The 17638-nt window shown below is 39.9% G+C and overlaps 1 protein-coding gene across 6 annotated transcripts in view; it reads left to right on the top strand.

Moving 5' to 3' along the window:
* The window catches only part of MED15 (mediator complex subunit 15), a 30584-nt gene that overhangs the window by 704 nt on the left and 12242 nt on the right, over positions 1-17638 (top strand). For 3 of the 6 annotated variants that reach the window (XM_076353018.1, XM_076353019.1, XM_076353024.1), the window contains exons 2-8: positions 6172-6259; positions 7478-7529; positions 7996-8025; positions 9244-9459; positions 10032-10294; positions 11099-11485; positions 12652-12741. In XM_076353018.1, the coding sequence (XP_076209133.1) occupies positions 6172-6259; positions 7478-7529; positions 7996-8025; positions 9244-9459; positions 10032-10294; positions 11099-11485; positions 12652-12741 (1126 nt within the window). Of the gene's footprint in view, positions 1-465; positions 579-4074; positions 4135-6171; positions 6260-7477; positions 7530-7995; positions 8026-9243; positions 9460-10031; positions 10295-11098; positions 11486-12651; positions 12742-17638 lie in introns of those variants that run through there. The other 3 variants (XM_076353021.1, XM_076353020.1, XM_076353022.1) reach the window with 3 other exon arrangements.

Consider the following 17638-nt stretch of genomic DNA (forward strand, 5'->3'; position numbering starts at 1 on the left):
TTAAAAAAAAATTCAGCTTGTTGCTTTTTCAGTTGTCCTTTGTGAAACAATCACTTCACTTGAATTACTTTGCTGCTCCGCATGCTTTTTCTATTTTATGGAAGACTGTTTTACCCTGTGAAAGGTGGTTATTACAGAAGTGAAAGCACTGTTCAGTGCTTCTAAAGTAGTGTTGAAATCCTTATTCATGTATGCTTGAAAAGCTTGATCTTGCTATGTTGTTTGTGAGAATCAATATTTAAAAAGAGACTGGGGTTTTTTTTTTATGATATGTAAACAGTATGCTGTTTGACTGCATGTGGTTTTACTGCCTAGCTGTGGGCTTTACTTAAGGTGCGGTTTCAGAATTAAACAGTTAAGGTATTCATTAAAGAAATACAATAACGTGTGTCTGTCAAAGCCATGCAAACTTTCTTGGTGCTCAGAACTGACGTTTCACTTTCTAAACTTTCTGCAAAGTCATTAATCTTGTTAGATTAATCCCTTGCTTTTTCTTCTCCTCCTCTTCTACTTCTTCATCAAAACAAGCAAACAAAAGTGCCCTCGAATGCTGTATCACTTTGAGGAAATAAATATGAGTAAGCAGATACAAACCTAAATGCAATAAACCTCTGTTTTTATGTTTGTCCTACAAACTGTAACTGCTTTTCCCCTGAGCAGTAAACAATGCTGATAAATGTTTCAATGGAAGTATACAGTAAGAGAGAAAGAAAATTACTACTACTGACCAATAAAGTCTTTAAGATTAATACCATATGAAGAGATGACAGTAATCTTAAACTTTTAATTCTTGTTGTGAAAAAGTAGAAATAAAATTTCCTCGGTTAATTGCCTTTTACATATGTGCACAGATGTCTGTACGTGATCTGTGGGCTTTTTGTTAGAGATGTACTGACACAGTCTTTTTATTTTTAAGATTGTGTCTGTAAGTGGTGTTTCTTCCTTGTGCTCCATCCAGTTTTATAGTATACATCATATGTTTGTGTTCACTATCTTGTTTAAAAAGCAAACAAAGTTGTTACGAGGATAAGCATACAATTACTGCAGTGGATTTTTTTTTTAAGTGATTAATATGTGCTAGATATCTGAAAACAACTTGGTTTGGTTTCATGTTGGTACTTGGAATAAAGTGAAGCTAGCCAGAACTAGAGTTTATAATAGATAGGTTTGTTGAATGAGAAATAGAAGCAATATATTGGCTAAAAAGACTTGAGCTCTGTATGCGACAAGTTCCTATTTCTTTCCATAACCTTCCAGTTTTGCCATTAGTGAGGCTTATGTAGTAGGTGGAAGAGGGAGGTAATTAAAATAAATATCTGGTGAATCATCTGAAAGTTTTCTTAATTTGTGGGAAGGTTGTTCCTAACAGTTACAAAAATACACTGTCTTATATGTATGTATATCTTCCAGTTCATCCTGCAAATAACAAGTGATACTGATTTATCAAGACAAATATTAACACTTGGTCTTAAAAGTTAACTTAAATGTATGGAACCATTCACATAACTCATTTGGAGTGCCTTGTTATAGCTTCTGGATACAGAAGTCTTAATTTGTTGCTATTTCACGCTTGGGTTTCCTTTACAACACTGAATTTAAGTTGGGGGGGGGGGGGTGTTGTTGCTTTTTGTTGTTGGGTTTTTTGTTTATTTTTTTGTTTTGAGGTTTTTTTTTGTGTTTTGGGGTTGGGGTTTTTTTTTTGAAAGAATAATATTATGTAGATTAACATTTCAGGGATGCTGTGTGGAATAGGTATCCTAGTGAATGTGTCAGTGGTCAATGTGTATGATTTGTTTATCATCATTTGAGAGAATACTGCATTTGATGACCTAAGAAGCCTTTTCAGTATTAGGTTCTTGTGTGACTGCAGGCCCAAGCAGGACTTTCATGCTGTTACAGGATCCAGGAAATCCTGAGCTCAGATGACTGAGGCCAAGGAGCAGCTTTGGCTCCTCCCAGGTTGTTCCAGGAGACGGCAACAGATGTAGCGAGTGTGAATATATACTTGTCCTTGCAGGGCACCCCTTTATTCTGGCCCTTACAGGGAGCAGGCACATACTGGTGCCTTGGGAGTCTCCTTTCTAAAGGCCTTTCCTTAATACGTTTTTAAATGTTGGTATTGCCTGAAGGACAAATCTGAACTGGGTTGTGTGGTGGTAAACTCAGTGCGCAGTTGTGTACAGTTCCTGCCCCAAGCTACTTCCAGGCTATGTTAGAAGGGAATAGTGTTGAGTGAAGAAAAGGGATGTAACTTAATTTGTGTGATGGTCCATTAATTTTGTGTTCAGTGTTTTGCTTGAAGTTTTGATATGTGTGTTCTCACTTAAGATTTAGCTAATGATTCAGCTAGATGAGAAGAAAGAACATGCATGAACGCAAATAAGAATGAGATAGTGGAGAGCATGTGAAAGGAGGTAGAGGAGGAGACTGAGGAACAAGCAGGCAGGAGATTAGTGGATCAGCTAAAGTTTTTTTGGGAGGGAAGAGCAGGGGGAAAAAAGGAAGATCATCTGCATTGCTGCTCTCTATGAAACACTTCACAAAATCAGTTCATAAAGCAGCCTGAATTTTTTATTCCAGCCTAGGTTGTCTGATGAGAATTCAGGCAAGAAAGGCCAAGAAGGCAGATGTTTCTCCCTTCCTGGGACTGTAGAAAGTGAGGGATGCGTTTTATAAATAATTATTTTGACACAACTGTAAACTGAAGAAGCTACTGCCTCTGCAATACCTCTTCATTGCAAGCGTTTGGGTTGCCAGTGAACCTGATAAGGAAATTTCTCAAAGTTAAAAATAACTCAGGAAAAGTAGTTATTTTTAACCTTGGTTGTTCTTCAGTACTGCTGATGGCACAGCCACACAGACAGTTGTACTGGCATAACTTAGAAGGGGCAGCTTCTTACCCAGTCACCTCTGCTGGAGGATATCACTTCTGCTGGAGGATATGCTTGTGAGGCAATGAAGGAGTGATTCTTTGTGTAGTGGGAAGGGTTTTTTTCATCACTGCAGAATTGGAAAGAAAGGTAATGCTAGAACAAGGCCTTGGGGAGGCTGGATTGTCCTTTACTTTCTGCTCTGTAGCTGAAGGTGGTGTTCTGGGGACCGAGGCCCTTCAGGCCTTTACGTGTCCTGTCCAGGAAATGTGAATAAAGTAATATGAGTGATTCCTGGTTTGGGTCTTCTGCTGGTCTATGGTGTTATGTGGGTATTCCTGCAGTGAGGGCTGCTATTGATGAAATTTGTTATGTCCGATCTGTAACTAACAGAAATGTTGTGTGGGACAGCGTCATGTGCACAAGGTGAAGGGATTAAAGTTTTTAATGTATTTGTTGGTGTTTACTTGGAGGTTTTTAAACCTTGTAATGTGTGTAGATGTGGCTAATAGCTTAACGGCATGCTCCCCCCCCCCCCCCCCCCCCCCCCCCCCGTTGTTTTAAGCAAGAAAGGTTGGTTGAACTGAGTGTCATAGTGATCAAATAGTCTATTTCATGAGGCAGCATTTGGTGATGTTACATGGCTTAATGTGGTTTTGGCCCTGGAACTCATTGCCCTTTTGTTTCATTGGAACAACTGATTCATGCAGTCATGGTGTGAACTGGATAGGGGAGCTGGTATAGTTTTGAAGGAGAACGTGTTCTGCAAGATTTTTCAACTACACCAGCTGGCCTGAGTGAGAGGTTGCATGTTGCTGGGCTGGAAATAAGCTTCTTGGGAGTGGAGGGGGAATTCCTGAAGCTGGTGTTGGTGTTGAAACAGCATCTTGTGAAACCGCAACTTTGAGTGTTCTGCATGAAATGAAAAAGGCAAAGTTTTAGTGTGCATCTTATGATACTTTTAGTAAGTGCTTATGAGGCAGATGAAGGTTGAATTGGCTGGTACCATCTAGTTTTCAGAGTTTTGTTGAGTTTGGTGTTCTGCAAGGATATGATACATTATTTGGTATCCTTAACTCTATGCTAAAGCTATGGCTTTTTTTTTTTAGTGACTTTCCCAGTCTTTTAACATAAATATTTTCATGTTGATTGCAGATGAATATGTGCACAAAGAACAAGTTGTGTGTTTTTCTCTTCCTCCTAGTTTAAACACTTATTGGAATGCTAACAGATATGACATGGAGCGCTTGGAGTGACATTATTGGTAATGCAGATGTAGTCATTATAAAATGTCTTTCATGTTCTGTAACATCAAAAGGAAATGGTAGATACATATAAAAGTAATAACTTCTTTGCTGTGGATTTTTTTCAAGTTCCTGATACCACATTGATCACTGTCTGTATCACAGCCACTTAGTACTACCTACATGTTACTTCCTTTTCTTGCCTCTGCATAATCTTTTTCTTGTCTTTCTGCCCACTCAGTTCTTGGTGCTCTCAAAATGAGAGGCATTGTCATTGTACTATGGGACTGAGAAGTTAAGGAGGATTCAGAGAGTAGTGTGGATTTAGAGGCAGCCTTTCTGAAAGGGAAAGCATTAAAAAAGGGAAGTGTCAGTAAAGAATTGGATATAGCTGCTTCCTCTGCAGCAGAGCTCTTTTATGAGCAGCTCACTTTAAGGCTTGTTTGCACATGGAGGAATAGTTATTCTGCATTATGTTCGGATTCCACTTCATTTTAAATAACCTTCATATATAAAGAGCATTTTTTTTAGTGTCTGCCCAGACCACACGAACAAGTTACCATGAGAGAGCCTTACAGCAGGTAGCTATGTTCTACTGTCTTCTACTTTACAGCCTACAACAGGTTAGGTGTATGCTACTAGGCTACTAGTTTGCAAAGTAAGGGTGTGAGTTGTGGCAGCCTAAGCTCCTGCATTTTAAGGCTATAGCGTCAGCTCTTCTCACTTCTGTGACTGTGTTACTGAGTTAATTCAGGAAGCTGAACCAGTTTACTGCTCATGCAAGCACCGTTCCTGCTGCATGGGAGGTGGTAGAAGTTCAGGGGGAGAAAACAGTAGTCCCCCTTCAGACTGCCTGAAACTTTCAGGGATCACTACCCTAACATGCATTTAGTGTAGGGTAGTTGCTCATGCAACAGTAGTTACTGAGAAGTAAGTTGCTGAGATGTTAATTACAAGGTGAAAGTATTTCCTGCTAAATTGTTAGTGGAATTTAGACTGTAGCTGGTAGGCTGCTTTAAAACAGAACAGGTTTTGCAGTGAAGTGAAATGTTTCCAAGAGTGAGAATGCCCGGAGGGTTTGAATAGGGCTGTTCACCTGACTGAACTCCTCATTTTAGGACATCTTTATCTTGTTGCATGTTTCATAGTTGAATTGCTTGCTACTTTTTGATGTACTGAGAATGCCCCTTCTTTTCCACCCGTGTCCTTAGCAATGTGTGTTTTTCTATGGGTGTTTGGTTTTTTTTTTCCTTTTCACCTTGCATGTTCAATATCCCATCCAGATCTAGATCCAATTTACTAGAGGTGTGATGGAGAAAGGACAGCAAGTCCCCGTGATTCTGGCTGGTAAATGGGAAAGAACAGTAAGAGAATTGAAAGCTTTTTATTACCAAACCTGTTCTTTTTCTTTCCCTCAACTTCCTATCAACAGGGCCTTCTTTTCATCTTATTGCTTCACCTGCTGCTTTCATGGTGATTGTCCCCTCCCTGCCCTGCACATTGCTGCACCTCTGCTCTTCTCTGCCCCTGATCAGTGCTCCTACTCATTATTCTCACTCATTGGTCAAACCTCTATGCCTTTAGGCAATCTTTTTTTTTTATTTTTAATTCTTCCACCTTATGTTTAGACGATTCTTTTGGAAATGCCTGACGCTAGGCAGGCTCAAGCCTATTGTTCGCCAAACATGGATTACATTAATCCTGTCATTCAGCTTTCCTCAAATGACCAGGTCCTGGTATTTTGTCAAAATAATACATCAGGTAGTAAAATAATGACTTGCTTAGCAGTTGTTCTTGAATTTCTGCAAAGAATATTTGTGTTGCCTTTTAGAAATTAGTTGGCTTTTTTCCTCCATTATTTGAAGAAATTGTAAAGGGTGGCGATTTTAAGTAATATATGTGGTGGTTGGTTTTTTGGGGTTTTTTTTGTTTGGTTGGTTTTTAAATCGATAAATGAGAGGGGGTAAAAAGCTGTTTTACAGACCTTCCTAACTACAGAAAGTATTTTCTGATGTCCTCAATTAATACCCAGCCTTGTGTTTTTCCTCTTTTTTCAGTGATGACGCTATGAGGAAGGCTGGTGTTGCCCATAATAAATCCAGCAAAGATATGGAGAGTCATGTGTTTATGAAGGCCAAAACAAGGGTAAAGCATCTCTATTTGTTTCCAGAAGTTACTGGGGTGTCAAAAGAAGTTTGGAACAACCCATAGAAATAGTAAACCAAATGCACTTAGTTAACTGTCTCTGCTTACAGTACATAGTAACGCAAAATTTTTGATTTATATGTGCTGCTTTTACCCTGAGGGGAAGTGAGGTGTTTTGCATCCAATATATGCATCAAACTAGACCTCAGTCCAAGACAGCTTTGCTGATGCTGCAGCATTTAATGCATAGATGGGACCACACTTAATTCTTGTCTGAAGACTTGTGTGTAGTGAATTGCATAGAATTTCCTTTATCTACAGTGTAGCACCATTCCGTATGACTAGTTTGGTGGTCAGGAGAGACTAAGATATCAATGAAAAGGCTGTGTCAAGAGTAAGACCAAGGGAAGTCCTGTGGTCTCTGTGAAAGTCTGGTTATCTTGTACAATTCTAGACTCTACCAAAATGTAGACTTCTTTCCTGGAGCTGCATTATGAGAAATTGGATAGTGTTGCTGTCTCCAAACAAGCCATGTTTGAGATAGAACTTGTCTTGGTGAAAACTTTATAATGCTGATGGCACAAATTTATGCCTGCTGATGGCATCCTCACTGGTGAGTTGGTAGTTTCATGAGCAGGAAGGCTATCTCAGCCCTGTGCAGTTTCTCTTACACATTATGAAGCTCACTAATAAAACGCTGCAAAGAATATTTGTCTTTTCACTTCTGACACTTCTACCATATGTTAGTCTTTAAAGTTGTTAACTTACTTCTATTTGTAATACTAACTTAGCTTAAAAAAAGTTCTTGTAGTGTGAATATGACATAGTTCAAGGACTAAAGTAAGTCAGTGTACCAAGTAAGCAGATTCAATCCTCAAGAAAAAGGAATTGGAGTGGATAAGAAGTGAAAAAAGGATGTATTGGTTTATAATTATGTTCACATATTGTGATCCTGTTAGTGTGACTGTCACAGAGGTTCTTTCCAGTGAATTTTGTGGTTTCTTGGCCTTCTTGTACTGTCAGCCACAATGACCTATTAGTAAAAATATTCTCACTTAGTTAATGAACAGACTGTTCCTTGCAAGTGAACTGCTTTGAAAAGCCCATAGACATTGTAAAGTAAAATCTGTTATGTTGAGGAAGAATACTGAAGAACCAGAAAGTCATGGCTGCAATGTTTTTATTGCCTATGCTAAAATCCTCATTTTTCACCTTTAGGAAGAATATCTTTCTCTTGTGGCCAGACTTATTATCCATTTTCGAGATATTCGTAAGTAATTGGTTTTGTTGTTTGTTTTTTTTCTCAGTAATGAGATTGCTCATCCCATCCTCCCAAACAGAGTAAATTTTAGGGTTTGTATGTGTGGTTCTGCATGTGACTCTTCACAAGTTGCTTTAAAAATTTTCCTGTAATATACATGCTTAATTTCTAAATACTGTTTCTTTTATGCATCCATCTATAATTGAAAGTCTTTGAGAAATTATTTAAACTTACTACTTTTTCTACCTTCCTAATTTTTTCCTGTATTTTTGCTTTTTTCCATTGTTTATGTAGCATTCTGGTTACTAAATTGGCTTAGGTTAATGTATTTTGTTAGAGCTACAGTAGACAGTAATTTTTTTTTTTATTTTTTAAATTATTATGTGAATATATTTTTTTGTAGAGAGTATATCTGAAGGGCAAAATTTATGTGTGACAAGATTAACAAAGGCAATTAATTGTTCTTCCTTTGCAGACAATAAGAAATCTCAAGCCTCAGTCAGTGGTAAGAACTCCTTCTTTTTATTTTAATTCTTTTTTTCTCCCCCCCCCCCCATTTCTAAATAGAACAGCTTAGAAATCGGGGCTATGGTGTACTAAGAATAAGAAGGCTGTGCATTCCCTAGCTGGAATATTAAATGCTGCTGGAAAGGAAAGGTAGCATGATAGTCTTGGAGTTCAGTGATGAGGGTGACAGGCTTGGACAGTGTTTTGGATGTAACACAGGAGACTTGTTTGTTTCCCTGTTTGTACTTTTGTACAAAGAAAAGAACAAGAAAGAACAAGAGTGATTGAAAATAATCTCCTGCTGAGCAGTCCAGGTTTCTCCCTGTTACTGGCTTTGGGTTCCTCAGTGTGTTGCATCAGAGGCAAGCGCTGTGTTTGTGGGGCGTACGCACTCTGCCATTTGACTGAGGTTAGATCTGATGATGTCTTCTGCCTCTGTGCTAATTCTTACAGCAGTGTATGTTAGGGACATAGTATGATCCTCTATTTTTATCCCCCTGTAGGCTAAATACGCAGTGTCTGTGATTGATTAACATCCAGCCTAGACAGCTGGAAATTATTTTTATAAGTATTCTTAAGAAAGAGGGGGTGTTGCGTTCTGTACCTGATTAATGTTGCTTCTGCACCCAATGTTGTGTTTTGCCCTCTTGAATTGCCATTCCCTCTTCGACTTCACTTTTCTGTGTGCCCAGGATTCAGATTATGACAGTTGTCTTGAAAGGCACTGAATTTATCCACAGCATAATAAACGTGATGTTATGGGGGGAACTGTATACCAAAGTACTTCTTCTGGTCTGAGCACTGCTTCTCCTTGTTGACCTCAGGAGGAAGAGGCTAATTGGATCCACAGTGGGACTCTCTTGGTTTTTGAGGTTACAAGCTGGATATCCTCATGGAGTTTTGTTGGCAGTTTGTTTTGACTTGCATATAAATTCAGAGGTGGCTAATAAGTTCCTTTTCTCTAATGTATTTAGAATCTATTTGGAACTTTGCAAATCTGAAGCGCTTAAATAATCTTTACTCTATTTAGAGAGAGGCAAAGACGTGCCAGAAGCCTCTTGTGGTCTCGCAGGCAGAGCAGTGAATGTTAGATTCTCAGGGTATTGGATCTAGTCATGGTCTGAAGCCGACAGATCAGAGAGTGGATGATGGGGAACAGGATTTTGGGGAGGCAGTTGCATGGCTGGCTGCATATTGGTAACTATTTTCTTTGTAGATCCGATGAATGCCCTGCAGAATCTAACTGGGGGTCCCCCAGCAGGAGCACCTGGAATGGGCATGGCTTCCCGAGCTCAGGGTGCGCCGATGAGTGGGATGAGTGGCCTTGGCCCAATGGGACAACAGATGAGTCTCCCAGGGCAGCAGCAGCCTCCTGGAACCTCGGGAATGGCCCCTCATGGTATGCCTGGTGTCTCTACAGCTACTCAGCAGAGTAAGTATTCAGTTTGCTTCAGCCACTGTAATTGTTAGATCAGCCTTTCAGTACATAACTTTTCCACAGGGAAAGGGTGCTGAAGAGATTTCAAGCTTCTGGCTAAATCAGCCAAGTGAACTGCAGGAAGAATTGATTTCAAATACTCCTACCTAATGGGATAAATGTCTTAGTATAGCGAGGAGCAGTCTAGCTGTTGTATGAGCAATGCTTCTTTCGTCCTACAAGATGTCAACTTCAGAACTTTGTTTTTGTAGAGCTCACCTATGTTTTCTATGGGTACGGTGCTTCTTGCTGGTGACCTCTGTGCATATTTCCTCCTGCACATTTTTACATTCTTTACCTAGGTTGCTGACTCAATATAGGCAGTGAGAATTAGAAGTTGGTAGTAGGAAGTGTCACTAATTATGCTGTTACTGTGCCTCGTCCATTTGAGGAGGCAAAAGTATGCTGCTAACGAAGAACACTAATGTACTTTAGGGATTATCTTCAATTATTGTGAGTTATACTGGGTAACTGTCTCTCGCACTGTTTGGGTCTCATGTTTTAAGTACAGTCTACCTTCTTTTTAGCCCAACTTCAGCTTCAGCAGATAGCTCAGCAGCAACAGCAGCAGCAGCAGCAATTCCAGCAGCAGCAGGTGGCTTTGCAGCAGCAGCAATTCCAGGCCCAGCAGTCAGCCATGCAACAACAGTTTCAGGTCCAGCAGCAGCAGGCAGCAGCAGCTGCAGCAGCCCAGCAGCAGCAGCAGCAACAACAGCAGTTGCAAGCCGTCCAGCAGCAGCAACAGCACATGCTGAAACTGCAGATGCAGCAGCAGCAAAACCAACAGCAGGTGATGACAAACAATTACAATGGCAATTGAGGTGATCTGTGTTCAGCTACTTGTCAAGTGAGGCTTGGCTTGCATGGACGTACTGAATATCAGCTTTGCCTGTTATTAACGCGTTTCCATTTTGGGGTAGGACTTCAGTTTAGACTTGCAAGTTAATTGGCAACAATATATTGCATCCCAGAGGAAGGGCTTAACAGTCGTTTGGTTGCTTTCTTCTGTCATAGCAATAGAGAATTAAAACCTTTGTCTCTTTCTCTTTATAAACATCGGGATAGTCTTTCATTCTGACAAGAACAGGGATGTGGGAAAGAACCAAAAGCACTTGTGCTACTCTAGAAATAGTGGCTGTTTTGTCATTGTGTGAATTACACGTTGCCACTTTAAAAAAATGTGTGCCGAGCACATTATGTATATATCATCCTTAGGCACAAAAGCAGAAGAGGAAACTTCAGCTGTCATGCTCTTGTGCAGTTCCTGGTAAATAGTGGTGCTGATGCAGGCTGGTTACATTTGAAGAAGTGCTTCTGAGCCCATTTGTACAGGAGAAGCTGATGGACTTCATCTTTGCTTTTGAAAACTGTTTTAGTAGTGAGACAAGCTTGTAATATTGAAACCACGGGATGTGCACTATGTAGAGTTGAGATATATGAAGAGTGAGTGGATAGAAAGGTTGGGCTTTCGCTTTGGACTTAAAACCTCAGACTGATGTATTAGGATTCTGTTTGCTCTTGGTTTATGCTATAAAAATAAGGCTGCTATCGCATTGCTGGAAGCTTTAGCATCCTGGCTTTTCCTGCTTTTCAGATGCAGCAGCAACAGCAGCAGCAGCAACTACAGCGAATTGCCCAAATGCAGCAGCTGCAGGCAGCACAGGCTATGCAGGCACAACAGCAGCAGCAACAGCAGCAGCAGCAACAGCAGCAACAAATACCACAACAACAGCTACAGCAGCAGCCACCTCAACAAGTAATGCAACAGCAGATGCAACAGATGCAGCAGCAACAACAGCAGCAACAGCAGCAGCAGCAGCAACAACAACAACAGGTTGCTCAGGCACAACAGTCTCAGCTTCCACCACAATCCCAGCCTCAACCCCAGCCCATGGTATCTCAGCCACAGGCAATTTCAGGACAAATTCCTAGTCAGGTTATGCCTGTTACACTCACACCACAGCAATTAAAAGCAATGCAGGTAAGGGCTAGTGACCAGCTGATTGTTGGTTCATTATGATCCTCTAGAGAAACAAAAAAAATTCTTTGACTTTTGCTAATAAAGAAGTCGGAAAAAACATAGCTTTTTAAGAGATCTGTAGTTAGCATGTTATGAATATGGAGAGTTTAAAGGTTTATGTCTGGGCCTGCCAGTAGAGAACAGTTTTGTGTCTAAGAGTAGGACTTCTGGAAATCTGTGAAAACCATTTATGCAGCTAATATTTAAAAATAATTTCTTGTCTTACTCTTGAACGGACAAGTAAAAGAAAAAAGAAACAAACTCTGGTTAAAGAAGAATCACCTCCACGATGTTTGCTGTTCTAGAACATGAGCAAGTGCTTTGAAGTGCCTAGTGCATGTCACTGGAGCCCGTGTTGGCTCTCTAGCATGCTGGCTTTGCTTCTGCTGCCACGTTTAGAGGTTTTGGTCAAAGTTTAAGATACTGGTAGTTCCTGCCTTGAAGAGAATGTGTACAAGACAGTAGTTTTACTCTGTTGAACCTCTTGCTGGGTCATCCTCTTAATGGTGCAGCTTTTTGAACTGTTGCGTTACAGTCAGTTTTTTCTGGGCTTCATATGTGCTGTTGAGCTCAGACGTAATCCCAAGACCTGCTTTTCTTTGGGCCTTGCTGGGGAGTAGTGGAGTGTCAGCCACACTTGAGAAATTATTGACCCCACATGGACGAGTTGATACATCCACTTTGTGTTCCTACCAGCTAAGCTAGGAGTAGTTAGATGTACATCACACTGACAGTCGTAATGAATGTATAAACATTTGAAATGCTGGCCATTGGTAGGTGCTTAACACAGTGTGCTTGAGGGAAATCAACACGTGTGTGGTTAACTATGTTTGCCAGAAAGCTGAAGTATCTAGTATTGTCATAGGAAGACTTGATAGTACAGGGAAGAAGTTGCAAGAAGAAATTGAATCTTGGGTGCACAGTCTATGGGAAGACTGTTCTAAATGTTAGAAACATGGGATCTTGTTTTCATAAAGAAAGCTCAAAAACTCTAGGAAGAGTATGTATGTGAGGCTGATCTTGTCTCCACACCCTTTTTTATGAGTATAGTCAATATAGCTGAAACAGAAGTGTCATACCTTAATCAGATCTGTACGTTTACTTCATTCTTTCTTTTCATACTGAAGGTAAGAGCTCAGCTGGTCCAGCAGCAGCAGGCAGCGGCAGCAGTACAAGCAGCTCAGGCCCAAGCTGCTCAGATGGGAGCTTCAGGGCAGGTAAGGGCCCAGGAGCCAGTATCACTAGTTATAGGCCTGTAGCAAGTGCATGCTAGAGATGAGCATGGAGATGGGTTTCTGGTGGCTTTCTGATGAGGGGTCTGACATTGGTCATCCCTTTATATGGGATATGGGCTTTTATGCTGTTTCTCCTTTGCCTGGAGTCAGAGGCAGGATTTCGTTGACAACCTCTCTGTGCATGCTCTCTGTCCTGAGTAGGTAAGATTGTTGTCTGTACTGATGCAGGAATGCACATCAATAAGATGGCCTACTGTGGTCACGCTACAAGTCTGACTGTTGGTACCTGGAGTGTATCACCTCTTCTTTCGTTAAACTTTCTTGGGTGACTGCTTTGTTGTGTAAACTGATTTCTGTACTGTGAATCTTTGCCTGCTATCTTAACTCACATGTGATTTACCTTCCATCTCCATGTATCAACCATAAAAAATAATATAGACAATGAAATCTCTCTGCACTCCCCTTTCATTCCTTTCATCTTTCATTCTTTTTCTGAGTGAAATGGGCAGTAGCTATGCTCTTGTTCTGGATGTGAGTTGTGAAGAAAAAATGGCATGTGTCACAAGTGCAGAGTTACATTTAAAAAAAAAAAAGTGCTGGGTGAAAGCTTATTGTCTAACACAGTTTTCTTATCCTGCAATACACTTGTAGCCCCAGTGATTGTTCCTTGATGTGTGTCTGGTATGAAGGAGACATGGGGAAAAAAATTGGGAATGGCTTGAGCTGAACCTCTCATCCCATTTTCCACCAGAATATGAAATAGTCTTTCGTGGCTTACCTCTGTAGTGTTTCATATTGAGGCATTTTACAGATATGGGTAAGTACAATCATCACCACTTTGTAGATGAAGAGACTGAGGCAGACAGATGAAATGAGGTTGACTAGGATTAACGGCAGAGTTCTTTTCATATACCCAGACGTTCCATGTCTGCATGCGCCATTTTCCCTTCAGGGCACAAGTAATATTACAGATTCAATAAGACATTTGGAAGCTTTTTACATGGACTGTGATAACAATTGGTTCTTCAGCATACATCTCCCAGACTTGTATCAGGAATAGTGTCTTGTACCATCATAACTCTCATGTGGCCCACATCCTTGTTGGTGGCTAAGTTCTGTTTCTGTATTGGTCCTTTTGCTTGTGTCAACGTAACACAGGATGTAAAAGCTGAGCAGTGGTAAGTACAGTTGGTACAGTACTGGCAGCAATGCAGAATTCTTTCTACAGTTGAAATGTGAATTAAAACTTCTGTTTGTTTCTTAAATAATTTCCAGGTGGAAGCTGCAGGGACTTAGGCTGACTGGAAGGAGACTCTGACTTTTTTTTCTTTTTACTAACTTAATGGTGCTCTTTTCAACTCCTAAGCAGATGGATTGTGCTTATGTACAGTCAACTTAATTCTTGCCCCATTTAGTGAATTTATATGCCAGTGGCTTAACAGCACAGTGCATTTGAAAAGTTCGGGGTGATAAGATGGTTCACAGCGGGTTTTGTATTGCAGCTTTATTCAGACGTAGTAAACTCAGGGATTGCTCATTATCTATCACGGATGGAGTTTAGAAAATTCACATACAGGCTTTACTCCATTTCTGTTCATGCCATTGCAATATGAGTCTACTAAAATTCACTTAATGCTGTGAAGTCCAATAATTAAACAGGTTTCTTGTACTTGTGTAAATATTTTCTGTATATAATATTTAGTTTTAAGATTGTGGCTGTGTACAATGTTACAATGCAGCTTCGGTGTTGAGAGTGTATATGGATTTTCTTTAATTTATGAGAAGTTTCTTTTAAGAGTAGATTTTGCTTTGTATTTAGTACATTTTTCACTAGCACCAGCATTTTTATTAAATCTGCCTTGATTTCTTCATTTGGTTCAGGGAAGCTTTTGTTATAAACAAACCCTATCCTAATCTTCGCTTGTTACATTTAAACTTAGCCTCTAGGGGCTTTCAGACTGGGAATTTTGGTTGATATGGCTGCGTTTTTCCTTTCCGTAAAGTTTCTGTTCATCCTTCCTACATAAAAGTAAAAGCAATCCCAGGTTTAAACATGGATCCATGTGAATTTTGAAGTTCTTCTCTGAAGTCGTAAAGACACCATGCAGGTCAGTGTTACCCTGCTTGGGTGTCTAGTCCTTGTGAGCATGTAACTCACAGGTGAAGCTGATAAATAAATGAAGTAGAGTCCTAGTGACCACAGAGTGCTACACAAGTGCTTGCAGCACCAAGAGAAAATCTGTAATCAACTGGAGTTAAGTATTAATAAAGTTTAAATCACTGTTCTGGTGCAACTCCTTCAGGTGCTCAGAATGCAGATTGGCTGTTGCTCTTTGAAAATCAGAGCTGCCTTTAGTGGAGTGACAGTGGCACAGTACTTACATGTACTCACCAGCAGTTGCATATTTATGGAATTCTGCATCTTTGGATTTTAGATGAAAGAAAATTACAGGTTCAGGATTCTAATTGTTACATTCCACTTCATTTTTATTAACTAATGGGGTTTGTATCTTACAGTGGAGGGAGACTCTCTTCCTCTGCTTGCTCTCTGTTTTTATGGGGTAAAATTCTCAGTTCTGCAAACTGAGATAAATCAATTTCACTCGTGGAGGAGGATTTGCCTTCAGTTTAAAACTTTTTCAAAAGTAATTGAACACTTCTGGTTGTCTTCTGTTTTTAGACTGACAAGAACAACTCCTTCATGGATATATTGCTTTGCATAAAACAGATGCAATCTTTGGAAACCCCCCTTTCCTGACTCCTTTGTCAAAGGGTCACAGGTTTCACAAATGTAAATCAGCTGGAGAATGGGAAAAATAGATTACTTCTGTTAAGAGAGTGGAATTGGTGTCATTTTATATATACACTTCTTTCCAAAGCACACATTTCAAAAAAGAAAAAATACAAAAAACCAAAACCAAAATTGCATGCATGTGCATAAATGTTTGACCAACCACAATATAACAAACAGCTGAAAGCCTTTGAATTGGAGTTTGTCATGCTGATATTCAATGGTTTGCCAGACACTTAAACTGTGACTATGCTTCTAATTTCCTTGACCTTGGAGGAAGTAATCTAAATCTTCACACTTTGGTGGTGTGGCATGAGAAACAGGACCAAGATGGGACATGCGGGTCACCATAACATCCCTGGGATTTCACACACTCCAGAGATCCATGTGCATTCACGAGGGTCTAAGATGGGGTGATTGTGCCTGGAAGGATATGTATGTTTGTTTGTTTGTTTTTTTCCTAGCAATTTCCCCTTTTTTTTTTTGTTTTTTGTTTTTTTGTTAGGGTTGTGTTGCTTCACCAGCTCTCATGTTGATACTGTAGCTCTTCACTGCACTTTGTAGCATCCACCTGTGCTTTGTGCCAGTGCTGGGTTGTGTTTGCTTGTGGTGGCTGTTGCATGCTGTGTGTGTACATGTGCATGTGTGTGTGATGTCTGAAGCGCTCTCATTTGTTTCCCTTTTGAAATCCTGTCTCTGACCATCCCTCTTTGCCTGGATGGAGAGGGACTGCATTGCTCTGATGTTGTGAACTAACAGCTGTGCTGAATTTGACACTATTTTCTTTATCAGTTATTGCTTTCCTTTTTCAGTCTTGCTATGTTGTATTTAATTTTATTTATTTTTAACAATTGTAAGCACATGCATTCTCTGACTCTCTAGAGACATGTTGCTGGCTGCTTCAGTCCATTTACATAGAACACTAAGCAAGAATGCCCCAAATGATTTACTGAAAGGAGACTTCATTAACTCGTAGGTTAGTTAGGGCCTGTGTAGGTTCCTTGGTAGTATGTATGCTGGAAAAAAAAGTAGCCCAGAGAACTTTACTGTAGATCATTGAAGTACCAAACAGAAGCTCTTTTACTGATAAGTGAATCTGCCAAAGTTACCCGAGTGCTACCTCAAAAATATGCTGTATTTGCTGTAAATTCTCAGCATATATGGTGTAATATCAAATTTTAAGTAACAGAGGGCTATACAGATATATCTGATTAAATCTGTGTGGCTCGTGCAGGCTGATGGTTCTGAAAGGCACTTCTAAACACTGCAGAGTAGCATAGTCCTAAGACTATTTTAAAATACAAATTCTAATGCTAACCTTCATCATTTGTCCTAAATGATTGCACTTTTAGGGTGTGCTCAGTCTATACATCTGGAGAATCAAATAGTGCATGAATAAGCTTGAGGCAGATTGTGGACTCAGAATATTTTAACACAGCTTAGTTGTAGAGGAATGGGTATTTGTCAAAATGATGGAAATTACAAGGATATATTTAACTTATTCTGTGGGTTATAAAAGGAAGGAAATAGCTTTTTCAAACCCAGAAGTCCTTTTTGTTGTCTTTGGCACTGTTATACTGTCATAGGTTAGGTTGGTCTGAAATTTTGCTCACTGTGGAGCATTTCTACTGACAGATGCTGTTGAACTGTCTGCCAAAATCTTTTATAATTAAGGGTGGCATATGCAAATACTGCTAAATCCTTTGAATCCACAGTGGGGTAAAGCACATCAGAAACCTATGGCATTATATAGCTTCTTATATGGAGCGTTCTTGACAAAAATCTTAGAGTACTTATTTCCAAGAATTCTAGAAATTCAAGATGTCAGGCAAAACTTAGGAAAAGCCCTTCATGCAAATGATAGCATGGTCAACCCTTGACCTATTAATCTGAATCTACATATCAGCTCTCTCAGGATACCTAGAATTCATTAGATGCTTTCTAAAAATGCATAGAAAGGATATAAAAAGTTTGATTTATAAGCTAGCATGCTAGGTTAACCTTTAGAGAAAAGCTCACTAACCTTCCCTTCATGCTCCCCCTCCCCCTAATTCCTGGAGGTTGCATGTGCTTCTCATCCTGCCAGTG

This window comes from Aptenodytes patagonicus, chromosome 15 (assembly GCF_965638725.1).
Source record: "Aptenodytes patagonicus chromosome 15, bAptPat1.pri.cur, whole genome shotgun sequence".
Classification (NCBI taxonomy): Eukaryota; Metazoa; Chordata; class Aves; order Sphenisciformes; family Spheniscidae; genus Aptenodytes; species Aptenodytes patagonicus.